Below are 12,759 nucleotides of genomic sequence, written 5' to 3' on the forward strand. Positions count from 1 at the left end.
GACCCTTCTCATGAGAGCCTGCTATGTCAGGAGAGAAATCACTCCTCAGCACAGGAGCCATAGAGCCATTGCCCACACATGTAAGAGAAAAAAGCTTCTACTCTCACTACTTCCTGATACCGAAGAAAAAGGGAGGTTGGAGACCCATACTAGACCTCAGAGCATTCAACAAATTTGTCAAGGTGCAGAAAAAGTTCTAGATTGTCACTTTATCAATGATTATTCCAGCATTAGATAAGAGATTGGTTCTCAGCCCTCAACCTCCAAGCTACATACTTCCACATTTCGATTATACCAAGTCAGAGGCTAAGACCACTACCAGTACAGACTACTGCTTTTCAGCCTCTCATTGGCCTCCAGAGTATTATCCCAGGTTCTCTTAGTAGTGACAGCCTATTTACACTCTCAGGGCATCATGATATATCCTTACCTGGATGACCTTCTCAGGGCACATTCCTTTGCCATAGCCCAGTGAGTCACCCAGACCACACTGGACCTGTTCCAGAATCTGGGCCTACAAATCAATGCACAAAAATCAATATGAATAATGGTACAGAGTCTAGAATTCATAAGAGCTGACCTCGGTACCATCCAGGTGAGGGTACTTCTCCCACATCAGATTTCTCAGTGTCTCCATGCTGTTAAAAACAGCTCAATCCAGCCCCCAAATTTCAGCCAGACACTACCTCCATATTCTGGGGCATATGGCTGCAGGCACACTGATTACAGTTCATGCCAGGCTTCCCATGAGATGCCTATAAGTGTGGTTCAGTTTGATTTACAGGTTGAATAGAAACAAAATAAGCAAACTACTATCAATGCTCACTAAGGTCAAACAATCCTTGGACTGGTGGAAGGGACCCAGTGAATATCTGTACAGGAATCCCATTTATTCAGCCTTTCCCATCATCACTCTTGACTACTGATGCATCCCTAATAGGGTGAGGCTCAATGATCTCACAATTCAGGGCAAATGGTCTCTATCTGAGACATGCCCTCATATCAACCTGCTTGAATTCAGACTGGTCAGAAACGCATGTGCCCACTTCCTCCCTCTGATCAAAGACATGTACACAAAAGTCATGATGGACAATGTGGCCTGCATGTATTACATAAACTGACAAGCAGGCACCAGATTACACTCCCTGTACTTGGAAGCAGTACAGCTATGGAACTGGTGCATTTCCCATGATGTCATAATATCAGCGGCCTACCTACTGGGAGTACACAACGTGACAGCGGAGAGTCTCAGCCACAAATTTTCACCTGATCATGAATGGGAAATAGATTTGGTGGTCCTCCATGACATATTCCAAAAATAGGGGACACTGACGATAGACCTATTCGCTACTTACCAGAACAAGAAATGTCCGCAATATGGCTCCAGGGGTGGGAATCAGATGACGCTCCATGGGAGATGCTCTCCTCCTCCTGCAACCAGGGTCATCTTTACACCTTTTCCCCATTCCCTATAATATTGAAAATCCTGTTGAAAGTGAAAAAGCTAACATCATACTGATTGCTCTCCACCTGGTCCTGACAGACGTGGTACCCTTACCTGTCACAGCTGGCACTATGTCCACCGATGACTCTTCTAATCACTCTTTACCTGCTGTCACGGAACAAGAGACTCTCTCTCTATCCCAACCTGTGGATTCTGCGACTGAAAGGGTAGGGCAGGGGCACGGCTAGGGGTCGGGGGGGGGTTGAGCACCCACAGGCCAAAGAGGAAGTTGTCGCCTATGCTACTCATTGTATCTACCTACAAAAGTAGAAGAGATTTCAAATCTGGTGTCAACCCAAAGGCATCATCCTGAATGCAGCCATTCTACCAGTAGTCTTGGGCTACCTGTTGTTTCTTAAGAAATCGCATCCTCACTTCATGGTGTTCTTCCCTGACAATGTCAGTCTTAGACCATATCCGAAATTCACTCCCAAGGTGATTGCCACATTTAATATAAATCAGCTTATTCAGTTCCAACCTTTTATCCCAAACCTCATCAGGATAATAAGGAAGCCATCCTCCATACTCTCAACATGAAGCCTTGGCCTTCTATTTGGACAGAACAAGAGCTTTTATAAAATCTTGGAGACTCTTCCCCTCCATTTCAGATAGATCAAAAGGTACAGCAATTTCAGCTCAAAGACTCTCCAAATGGGTCTTGAACTGTATCAGGCTCTGTTACCAGAGGTGTAATGTAGCATCCCATCTTCAATATGCATGCACTCTGAGATTGGTCTTATCTTCTGTCACCTTCTCCAAGAGTATCCTTGTATCAGAAATCTGCAGAACAGTTACCTGGGCATCTACACATACCTTTACAGAACATTATGTTATCCTGGGTGACTTGACTGCAGATGCCAAATTTGGTGCCACGGTGCTATCATCTATGACAGACTTGACTTGACTCCAAAGCCTGCCTCCAGTTTTGGGCACTGCTCAGGAGTCACCTAGAGTGGAGTACCCATAGGGACACTACTTGAAGAAGAAATTACCCACTTTGTGCAGTAATGATGGTTTTTCGCGATGTGTGTCCCAAGGATGCTCCATGACCCACCCTTCTCCCTTCCATTTTGGAGTTCTTCTCATTGACTCTGCAGCAGAGAAGGAACTGAGGAGGCTTTGCCCGTGTACACTGGCTCTGGCTTCATGGCAGGCAAAGAGCAGCACATGCGTGGCCTGAATGATATTGCTACCTGTCATAAACAGATAGCTAAGGGTTAATGTCTCTTTCACCTGAAGCACCTGACCAGAGGACCAATCAGGAAACCAGATTTTTTCAACTTTGGGTGGAGGGAATTTTGTGTCTGAGGTCTTTGTTTTCTGTCTGCCTGCTTTCTCTGAGCTTTGGAGAAGTAGTTCTGCTTTCTAATCTTCTGTTTCTAAGTGTAAGGACAAAGAGATCAGATAGTAAGTTATATGGTTTCTTTTCTTTGGTATTTGCATGAATATAAGTGCTGGAGTGCTTTGATTTGTATTCTTTTTGAATAAGGCTGTTTATTCATATTTCTTCTAAGCAATTGACCCTGTATTTTGTCACCTTAATACAGAGAGACCATTTGTATGTATTTTCTTTCTTTTTATATAAAGCTTTCTTTTTGAGACCTGTTGGAGTTTTCTTTTCTGGGAAATTTCAGGGAAATTGAGTCTGTACTCACCAGGGAATTGGTGGGAGGAAGAAATCAGGGGGAGATCTGTGTGTGTTGGATTTGCTAGCCTGATTTTGCATTTCCTCTGGGTGAAGAGGAAAGTGCTTTTGTTTCCAGGACTGGAAACGGAGAGGGGGAGTCACTCTGTTTGGATTCACAGAGCTTGTGTCTGTGTATCTCTCCAGGAGCACCTGGAGGGGGGAAGGGAAAAAGGATTATTTCCCTTTGTTGTGAGACTCAAGGGATTTGGGTCTTGGGGTCCCCAGGGAAGGTTTTTCAGGGGGACCAGAGTGCCCCAAAGCACTCTAATTTTTTGGGTGGTGGCAGCAAGTACCAGGTCCAAGCTGGTAACTAAGCTTGGAGGTTTTCATGCTAACCCCCATATTTTGGACGCTAAGGTCCAAATCTGGGACTACAGTTATGATACTACCAAAGTTCTCTGATCAGCAGCAATGGGATTCAGACACACATACAGTAGAGCACACTTCTCGAAGAACCATCATTCTTGCACAAGGTGAGTAACTTCTTCTTTCCTGAATGGATGATCCACTGTGAGCTTCATAAACAAAAGGAGTCCTTTTTTTTCAGTTCATAAAGGGTTCTTATTTTTTCAAATTTACTTGGGTGAAACATAAAAAGATTTTGAAAGAGACCAGGAGAGCACTTTTGGTGTAAATACTCTCATGAGCTTTTCCTATTTCTCTACAGATAGAGGAAATATATACATCAACTTAACCCTTTGTAGACTGTATGTGGGTGTACATATGTCTTAAGCATTTATTTAAGTATAGTCTAGAAATAGAAATGTATAGAAGGCAAAAAGTAAATGCATGGGGAAAAAAGTATAGTGGTGGGTAAAGAGATGTAAATTTGTTTGTAATGGACATTAAATGCCCCAATCCTTCAAGTTGATCTAAGGCATTCTTGAAGTCAGTGCAAATTTTGCTATTGACCTCAATGAGTGTGGGATCAAGCCCCTGCCGAACAAATACTTATGCCTTTATGGAGCACTATTGAAATCTATTGGCAAGTTATGAAGACTATGAAGAGATCAGGCACAATGGAGAGGGGGGTCTACAGGGAGCTAGTGGTGGCTCCCTGATACTCAGTGACCTAATCCAAGTGCAGTTTAGACCTGCATAGGAAGAGCTCTAGTGACTGTCATAAGCTTCCTCAAGCACCTTATTCCAGTAGAAGATCAGGCATAGTGTATCTGTGCTCTTCCATGTTCCTTCCCTCTGGAATGCCCTAACATCTCTCTTTTCCCTCCATTGGCAGCAGTGTGGGGTCAGCTTTCTGCCAGCACTGAGTTCCCCTAACCAGATGGAATGCGCCACTGGATAACCTCCAGCTGCTGTCATCTCTCTGTTCACAACTGCTTTGCTTTCTGAGAACATTCTCACTATTAAAAATGTGCCCACCCAAAGGAATGCAAATAAGCACATAAAAGGGGTTGTGACTGCTGGCAAAGTGAATTGGTGCATTCTGTTTATCTAGCACTACAACGGTAATGGCCAAACTACTGCAGTAATGCTATTTTAAGCCTAAGTACTTTGGACCATTATTGTAATATTTTTTATAAGAGCAGTTTTAATTAAAAAAACAAAACCATGAAGCTATGCTGATTTACACCAGATGAAGTTCCAGCCCATAACCCTTAAATATAATCCACATTTGATGTATAGCAAAAATGTTCCCTGCCATGCTTGCTTTTCAGACTGCTGTGCTGTGGAAGTTGGACATAGTTTTCTTTTAACTTCTAGAATTCTCTGTCTAGCAAAATGGGTACAGTTCATTTATAAAGGAGAAGCGAGAAATGCTATATGAAGAATTCATTGGAATGTTCTGTTATGTCATGTATAACATTAATGATAAGGGCTCAATGTTAAAATTTGGGATCAGAATGTTGGACTTGCCTACCTAAAATTGGGCACCTCTATCTATAGTTAGACATCTAATAATTAGTGACCTGATTTTCTGAGGTGTCATGAAGTTTGAAAGTGTTGGCACTAACTCCAATCTGTGAAAACTAGGAGAAAGAAAAAGCAGGTAGAAATGGCAAAAATGGAACTCTGGAAAAAACCTTCAATTCTCATTCATGGAATTGATTGAATGTGACCTTCCAGATTAAAGGTCAGATACTGCAACTAGCCAGTCAAATACAAACCAAACCAGTTTCCATATATGATCTAGTATATATTTCAAATGTCCTAGAAGGGTCCCAGGATCTGTAATGTCAAAAAAAGTCAATACTAAAGAACAAGAATAGATTTTGAACATGAGTCCACAAAAAGAAAGAAATCATTACAAGCCTTCTCTAAATGGTCTCAGTGCTATGACTTGTCCTGAATCCAGACTGGCATTGATCATATAAATTGTGGTTCCAAAGATAAGATTGAAGACACATAGCCACTACAGCTGGAACAATATTGTCAAGAAATGAGAAATGTGTGATATGACTATATTTTAAAGAGTAATTCAGTGACATATGGATGGTTTCTTCCATAAGGGTGTAACTGTTGTTATTTAAAGGGAGGATGGAACCTGACTACTAAACAGCGTGACAGAAATAGTAATAATTTTGAATCATTTGAAGTGACTAGTGTCTAAAATGTTCTGGATGAGGTTACAGTGATTCTAAAGGCAAGCTGTAACTGATCTTGATCAGTATCAATAGTATGATGTAAGTGGTAGTACAGTATCTAATTATTCAAGGACAAGACGACTTGTATATGACTCATACATATCAAACCTGACTATACCTGTGTAAAGAGGACTTTGAAGAGTGAGACAAAACTAGGTACCACAATATGTTCACAGAGATTCCAAAGTCAATTTGGAAGATATTAAGTGAAACTCCTCTTAACTAGTAGTCAGTGGTTAACTCTCCTTTGCAAATTGCTCCTGGGAGTTGTGACAGATTGTTAATAGGGAGAATAAATTCACAGGACTCCTGAGTAAACCAAAATCTCTTTGAAGTCATCTCTTCCCATCAGGAGAAGAAAATATTGTATTTGTGCAGAGAAAATATAATGTGGAATTATTTTCCTTTCTATACAAAACAGTGTAAATCACTTGAGGGTAGAGGGTAGCCTAATTTAGCCCTTTATGATTTAATACATCTATTTACTGCTCCTGTTTATCATATTGATAAAAGGTGTCATAGGTAAATAATGATCAGAGAGCTAACTTTCAGGTGGGAATTCATTCACACTTAAAATTTAGCTAAAATGTCTATGGATATTTAAAGCCACAGTATTTAATCTGTATCTGCTACAAGGATCAGTGTTTCCTACTCTAGAAAAGGAACTGGAAGATAAACTCTGTGGTATGGAACATGTTAGCTGCAATTTTTATTTTTTTAAACTTTTTATTTTTGCCACAGGTATAAAGAAGACTCAGTAGTCAAAACAAAATCTCACACTTTAATATTCTATTGAAATAGAATTGTCTCAGTGAGAGGGAGGGATGCTGTACAGTTAGTGATGTGTAACTGTATTTTCTCTGTTATTCCATCCTTTGCATTCTGGGTATAGGTCTGATTTGCACTATCACTGTTTGTTTATTTCTAAATAATGGTAAAATATGTCGATCCCTGTCAGGCCTGCTAGTGGAGTGGGGGGAAAAGGGGGCAATTGCCCAGAGGTCCGGGTGATTTAAAATGGCCTGGGGGCCCCCAGCCACTGCTGTGGTAGCTGTGGTGGTGGCCAGGAGCCCTGGGTGGGCTGCAAAGCTCCTAGGTGCGCGCACGGGATGGTACTGGTGGTGGCGGAGGCAGCTGGGCAGGCATGTGGAAGCCCTGGCCGTGCTGAAAGAGCAGGCCCAGCAGTGCAACTAGCAGTTTGCTGGGCACCAACGGCACAGCCAGCAGTAGCTTGCTGGTGCAGCACTGCCCAAATGTCAGGCAGATGGCGGGCAAGGTTTGTGCATGCATGTGTGCACAGCCACCATTGTTGGTCCAGGTCCGCGCCCATTGACTGTTTTACTCTGGGGCCCGGAATTGCTGTCAGCGGGCCTGATCTCAGTACACTGCTTGGTTGATTAATCCAAACAGTTAACCAATCAAAAGGCAGAGGTTTACGTAATAATCTGATTATTTCTGAATAACACTGCCTGTGAAATTGCAAATCTTTACTCTGACTGATGCCTCTGCTTTAATTGACTCCACTGCTCAGCATTTTCAAAATAAAGACACTTCCTAATCTTCCCTCTCCCTTCAGCTGCAGCAAAATAACAAAACAAAATAACACTTCACAATATACACACAGAAAAAAGTGCAAAAGTGCTGAAAAGGGAAAGAGCTTTTAAAAATGTTTATCTAATTTTTTAAACTCATATCATACCTTCCTTGTTCCCGACCTCCCCTCTTTTTCTTCCCCTCTAAATATCAGCCAGGTTTATATTCTCAGAATTGATCACATGATTTGTCTTCACATTGCTGACATTGTAACAGTGCCAGCCCCTCATTCCCAATTCAGTTTTGAAATGCAATGTAAGCAAAAATGTATTTTAGTTACTGTGGAGGGAAAAGCCTTCTCAGTTGTAAGAAGGGATGGGGTATGAGGGAAGGCGTAAAAGGAAGGAGAGGGAGGGAGGTGTTTGTGTTTTGTTGTTTTTATTTTTTTTCCCTTTTTCAAGATCAGTTTACTTTTCAACACTTTGCCCATTTGGGGTTTTATCCCCACCCCCCAAATATGGTCACTCGTCTATACACATTTTACTATAATAGTAACTTGAGGGTGTTTTCTGGTTTTTTTTATTACTATTTCCATTTTATAAAATGGGACTTCTTTCAAACTACTCTAAGGTGTGGACTATTACAAGGAGTTCTAGGTGAGACGTATTATGGATAGAACTTAGATGAGGAGGTAATGTGCCATTTACCACGTGTAGCATTGCCAATGCCAAGCATTCGTGAATCAGACCCAAAAGAAGTATGAGGCTGGCTAAAATTCAGGAGACTTTAAAAAATAAGAAATGTTACTTCAGGTTTTTGAGCCTTTAGGGTTCATGTGTTCAAGTTTGCATAAAGAGAACCTCCCCTTCTGTCTTTCCTTTTTTCTTTTTTTTTTTTTAAAGGTAAGCTGTGATTCTCCCACATTGACCTATTCCAGGGAGCTGAGGCTTTAAGAAAATCACCAATATTGCGAGACTCTTGATAAAATTGTGAGAGTTGGCAACAATGCACATGTCACTGCAATTTAGCATGTTGGGCACCGTTACATTTGTGATGTATGTGTGTTTGCATATGTACATGTGAATATAAACTGTATATGTGTGTTTGTATATGTAATATAATTTATATTTTAATAGAATTCCTAAAGTGTTTAACTAGTAAAAGATAACTTGGTTGCTTATTTGGTGTTATTATTATTAGGCATAGTATAATTCTGTTTCCCTATTGTATTTCTGGTTCCACATATTTATTTTATTCCAGGTTTATTATGAGCTATTTATAATGAAATGGAATGGGGTACGTCTGAATTTATAAGTTGATGTTCATTTTCCATACATTAAAGGCAAAAATCAGCTGCATGTGTATGGCAGAGATATGCCTTCTCGAATTGCTATAGTGGGAGGTTTCTCTTGCCTTGGAACTTTCATAAGTCTTTGGCCCTGATTCTCTACAGGGCTGCACCTTTTGTAGTCATTTATACCTTTGTACAGTGGGTGTAAACTGCTGCAAAATCAGAATTCTCTACTCCCTCACAGTGATGGTGTTCACTTTATAGAGGGGTGAATGAGGTTCAAGGAAGTGGAGAAACAGGGTCCTTGAGTTTGCACTCTATTCACGTAACTTCATGGAGTTGGGCAAATGCATGGGATTGTTTGTGCTTGTCCACGAACCGAGTTGCACTGGGTTAACTGAAGATGTGATTTTTAAAGCCAATTTAGCTAAACTGATGCAAAAGGCTGTATGGACATTCTGATGTTGGTTTAAATCAGGCTTATTTCGAGTTAGCCTAAGGTCTGATCTACACTGGGAATTTACATCAGAAAAACCTACACCCCCTGAGAGGAGTAACTATTTTGAATTACCTCCTAGCACTAGGTTAACAGAAGAATTCTTTCATCAACTTCCCACTCAGGGAGTTGGGTTATCTACACCAACAGGAGAATCCCTCCCATTAGTGTAGGAAGCACTACAGTTGTGCAGCTGTGCCACTGTAGTGTTTTAGGTGTAGACAAGCCCTAAGTCGATTGGAAACAGGTTTAAGCTAAACCAAAATAAGCTGCATGTAAGCCAAAATAAGTGTGTCCATACAGATGTTTGCAAGGGTTTAACTAAACTTGTTTAATTAAACAGGTGCAAGTTTGTGTGTAAACAGGGCATTTGTTCAAAGTTGTTAATGCTTTTGCTGCACCCGTGTTTTGTATCCCCTTCCTGAGAGTATTCTAGCAAACAAGTTACCAGCAGGAATGTTTGCCAGAACTGCCATTTTAAACTAATACTTTGGAGTATTACTAGAAAGTGATTTTCAAATTTGAATTCTGAGTATTAACATTCTAAACCCTTTCTAAGAATTATGCTCATCCAATCAAGGAATAAAACATACACCCTGTGACCTATTAGTAAAAAAAGCTTTAAGTTTGAATTGCAACTATCAAACATTCAAAGCAATAATCCTTGTTAGAGCTTGTTGGAAAATTTCAGAAAAACATTCTCCATTTTCAACCAAGCTCACTCATAGTGACCAAGTTACAAACAGTCTTCAGGCTGGAATATATGTCTCTGCATACAACATTTGCTGAATATTTTTGAGCAGTGAACACATATGTGGAAATCATGTTCTGTTCAGTCAACTTCCTAAATTAGGCCACAGTCCTGAAAACACTTGTGCATGAGAGTAACATCCTGCACGTGAGCAGTCCCATTGAGTTAAATGGGGCTGCTCCTGGATGGAGAGATAAACAGATGCATGAATTTTGCAGAGTTGAGGCCTCAATGGGCTATATTTGACCAATATATTGTCAGCTCTGAATAGCTTGCAGAGCTATGCTTCTAACCCTGTTATAATTTCTTGGCTCTGTATTATTTGGAGCACCCACTATTTTTGGATATCGGGAGCCACAAGCTGTTCTGTTTAAAGTACTGAGTTTAATTGAGGCTGTTTCTTTTCTTTTATCATAGCAACAAGAGCAAGACCCAACTAATTTATACATCTCAAATTTACCCATTTCCATGGATGAGCAGGAACTGGAGAATATGCTGAAACCCTTCGGACATGTCATTTCCACCAGAATATTAAGAGATGCTAATGGAGTCAGCAGAGGAGTCGGCTTTGCCAGGTGAAACCCTTGGTCTATTTGATTTATTCTGGTGGGAGGGGGGTTGGTTTGGTTTTGTTTTTTTTTTGCTTTTGCTTTTTGCAAATGCTGTTCCCTCAGTAGCTCTGAAGCCTCATAGCTATGGAATATGCAGAACAGTCAGGAAACAGCATCTTGATCAGACTGAGTGTCTACATTTTTCACGGAACTGAAGAATACCAGTGGAAATAGGAGTTCATCCCATTGGTCCAAATATTAGTTACATTACACTTTTGTATATGGAAATAAAATCGCTAGCAATAGTGAACAGTCCATGCATTATCAATTTTAGATAATAATAAATGTCCTACAGCTGAATGCATTTAGAGATTTAGCAAAGCCGTTCTAACAAAGAAAGGTACATTTATCAGCAGGAAGAGCAGATGAGAGGAAGTGTATCTAGAGAAACACAAGTTGCCTGAAAGCCCCAAGGATTCCAGGCTCCTGAGAGGAGGTCAGGAGAAAGATTTACATTTAAGAAACCTTGGCTAGTATGATGTTTTAGACAGAATAGAGTAGACCTTGTGTCATTGTCATGAGAGAAGGAAGTATTTTCATGTTAACTGTAAGGAAATACTTATAGAAAGCTCCCTCAGCTAGAAACACTGTTAAACGTAATAGGTTTGTTTAAAAAGTAATAGTATTAAAGAATGGGATCTGTACATAGAAGGGGATAGAAGAGGTAAGTGAAAGAAGGAGCAACTTATATATCCACTTACACTGTAGATAAATGTCTCCTGCTTCAAAAGAAAAGAAGCATCACTCTGGTTTACGGAACGTTCATGAGACTGTTCTTTTGAACAGCAAGCAAAATTATGACTGAGTTATTTTATAAATTTCCCTGGAATACACTATATCTTGGTATATCATGACACTTCTCCCAGTACCACTACTGAGTAAAGTGGGGTTACTGTGTGATAATGAGGCAGCTTGCAAGATAACTGGCATTGTAATGTTACCTTTCTCCTTGAGATACAAGATCATCATATTCAAGAAAATGTTACGATATTACTGTCTGAATTCAAATGGTAAAAGACAAACCGATCAGTGTAAAAGATGACATACCATTCTTTACGCACCATCTATGTTAACAATATTAGCTTGACTCTCTGAATTCACTACACGCAGCCCAGCATTATCAGATGATAAACATCGCATTATAAATTCATGGAAATGTATTTAATTGATAACATTTTTTTTAAACCCAGTGTTAATGCAAGATGAAGGTCATGTATTTAAGCACACAAAAACAGGAAGGGTAAGATCCTGGCTCCATTGAAGTCCATGACAAAATTCTCATTGACTTGAATGAAGCCAGGATTTCTCGAAGCCACAATTGAATGCTGAAGCTTCACTTTGCCCTTGGGTACTAGAATTTACAATCTCATCTTTAATGACATGATATTTCTCTTGTAACAAGGCACTATTCCATTTCTTTGTACAGTGTGTATGTCACTGTATATAGATAGGCGCTTTATGGTTGCCTAGAAGCATGTGAGGGGGGGAGGGGGAGCAGGCTAGTACATCTATAGTGTGAGCACACACAGTAGGTGTGTGTGACTATGAGGCAATGGTGGGATATCAGGAATATTTATATGGAGAATCGATGACCCTCACCTTTGCCTCCATTAAGGCCACTTTGTACTACTTTGCAGGTGTAAAGCATACCTAAAGCTCATTTAGCTGGAGGATTATCCCTGTCTGGGAGAGTGGCTTTAAGCCATTGTGGTGCCCACTGTGCCTTTCTTCTCCTCGTTATCCCCACTGTACATTTCTAACCCTGATGGTTGTGGAGAAAAGCGTGAAATCATGACCGAAAGGGCACCTAAAGGCTCACCACATTGGAGGCAAACAGAGCCTATGGGATAGAAAAGGAATAAATAATAAAACAGAAAATATCATAATGGGACTGTATATATTCATTGTGCGCCCACACCTTGAATACTGTGTGCAGTTTTGGTTCCCTCATCTCAAAAAAGAAGGTATTAGAATTGGAAAAGGTGCAGAGAAGGGCAACAAAAATATTTCAGGTTATGGAACTGGTTCCATATGTGAAGAGATTAAAAAGACGAACTGTTCAGCATAGAAAAGAGGTGGTTAAAGGGGCATATGATAGAGGGGCAAAATCATGAGTGGTATGCAGAAAGTGAATAGAGAAGTGTTATTTACCCCTACTAGGGATAAACACCAGAACTAGGGATCACCCGATGAAATGAATAGGCAGCAAGTTTAAAGCAAACAAAAGGAAGTACTTCACACAGCACAGATATGATCTTTCATGCTCATTGTGATGGGACATTG

The 12,759-nt window shown here is 40.4% G+C and overlaps 1 protein-coding gene across 8 annotated transcripts in view; it reads left to right on the forward strand.

Annotated features, from left to right (window-relative positions):
* The window catches only part of RBMS3 (RNA binding motif single stranded interacting protein 3), a 977,979-nt gene that overhangs the window by 769,616 nt on the left and 195,604 nt on the right, over positions 1–12,759 (forward strand). For all 8 annotated transcript variants that reach the window (XM_050938458.1, XM_050938456.1, XM_050938457.1 and 5 more), the window contains one exon: positions 10,283–10,440. In XM_050938458.1, coding sequence (XP_050794415.1) covers positions 10,283–10,440 — 158 coding nt within the window. The remainder of the gene's footprint in view (positions 1–10,282; positions 10,441–12,759) is intronic.

The sequence above is a fragment of the Gopherus flavomarginatus genome, chromosome 2, assembly GCF_025201925.1.
Source record: "Gopherus flavomarginatus isolate rGopFla2 chromosome 2, rGopFla2.mat.asm, whole genome shotgun sequence".
NCBI classification, from domain to species: domain Eukaryota; kingdom Metazoa; phylum Chordata; order Testudines; family Testudinidae; genus Gopherus; species Gopherus flavomarginatus.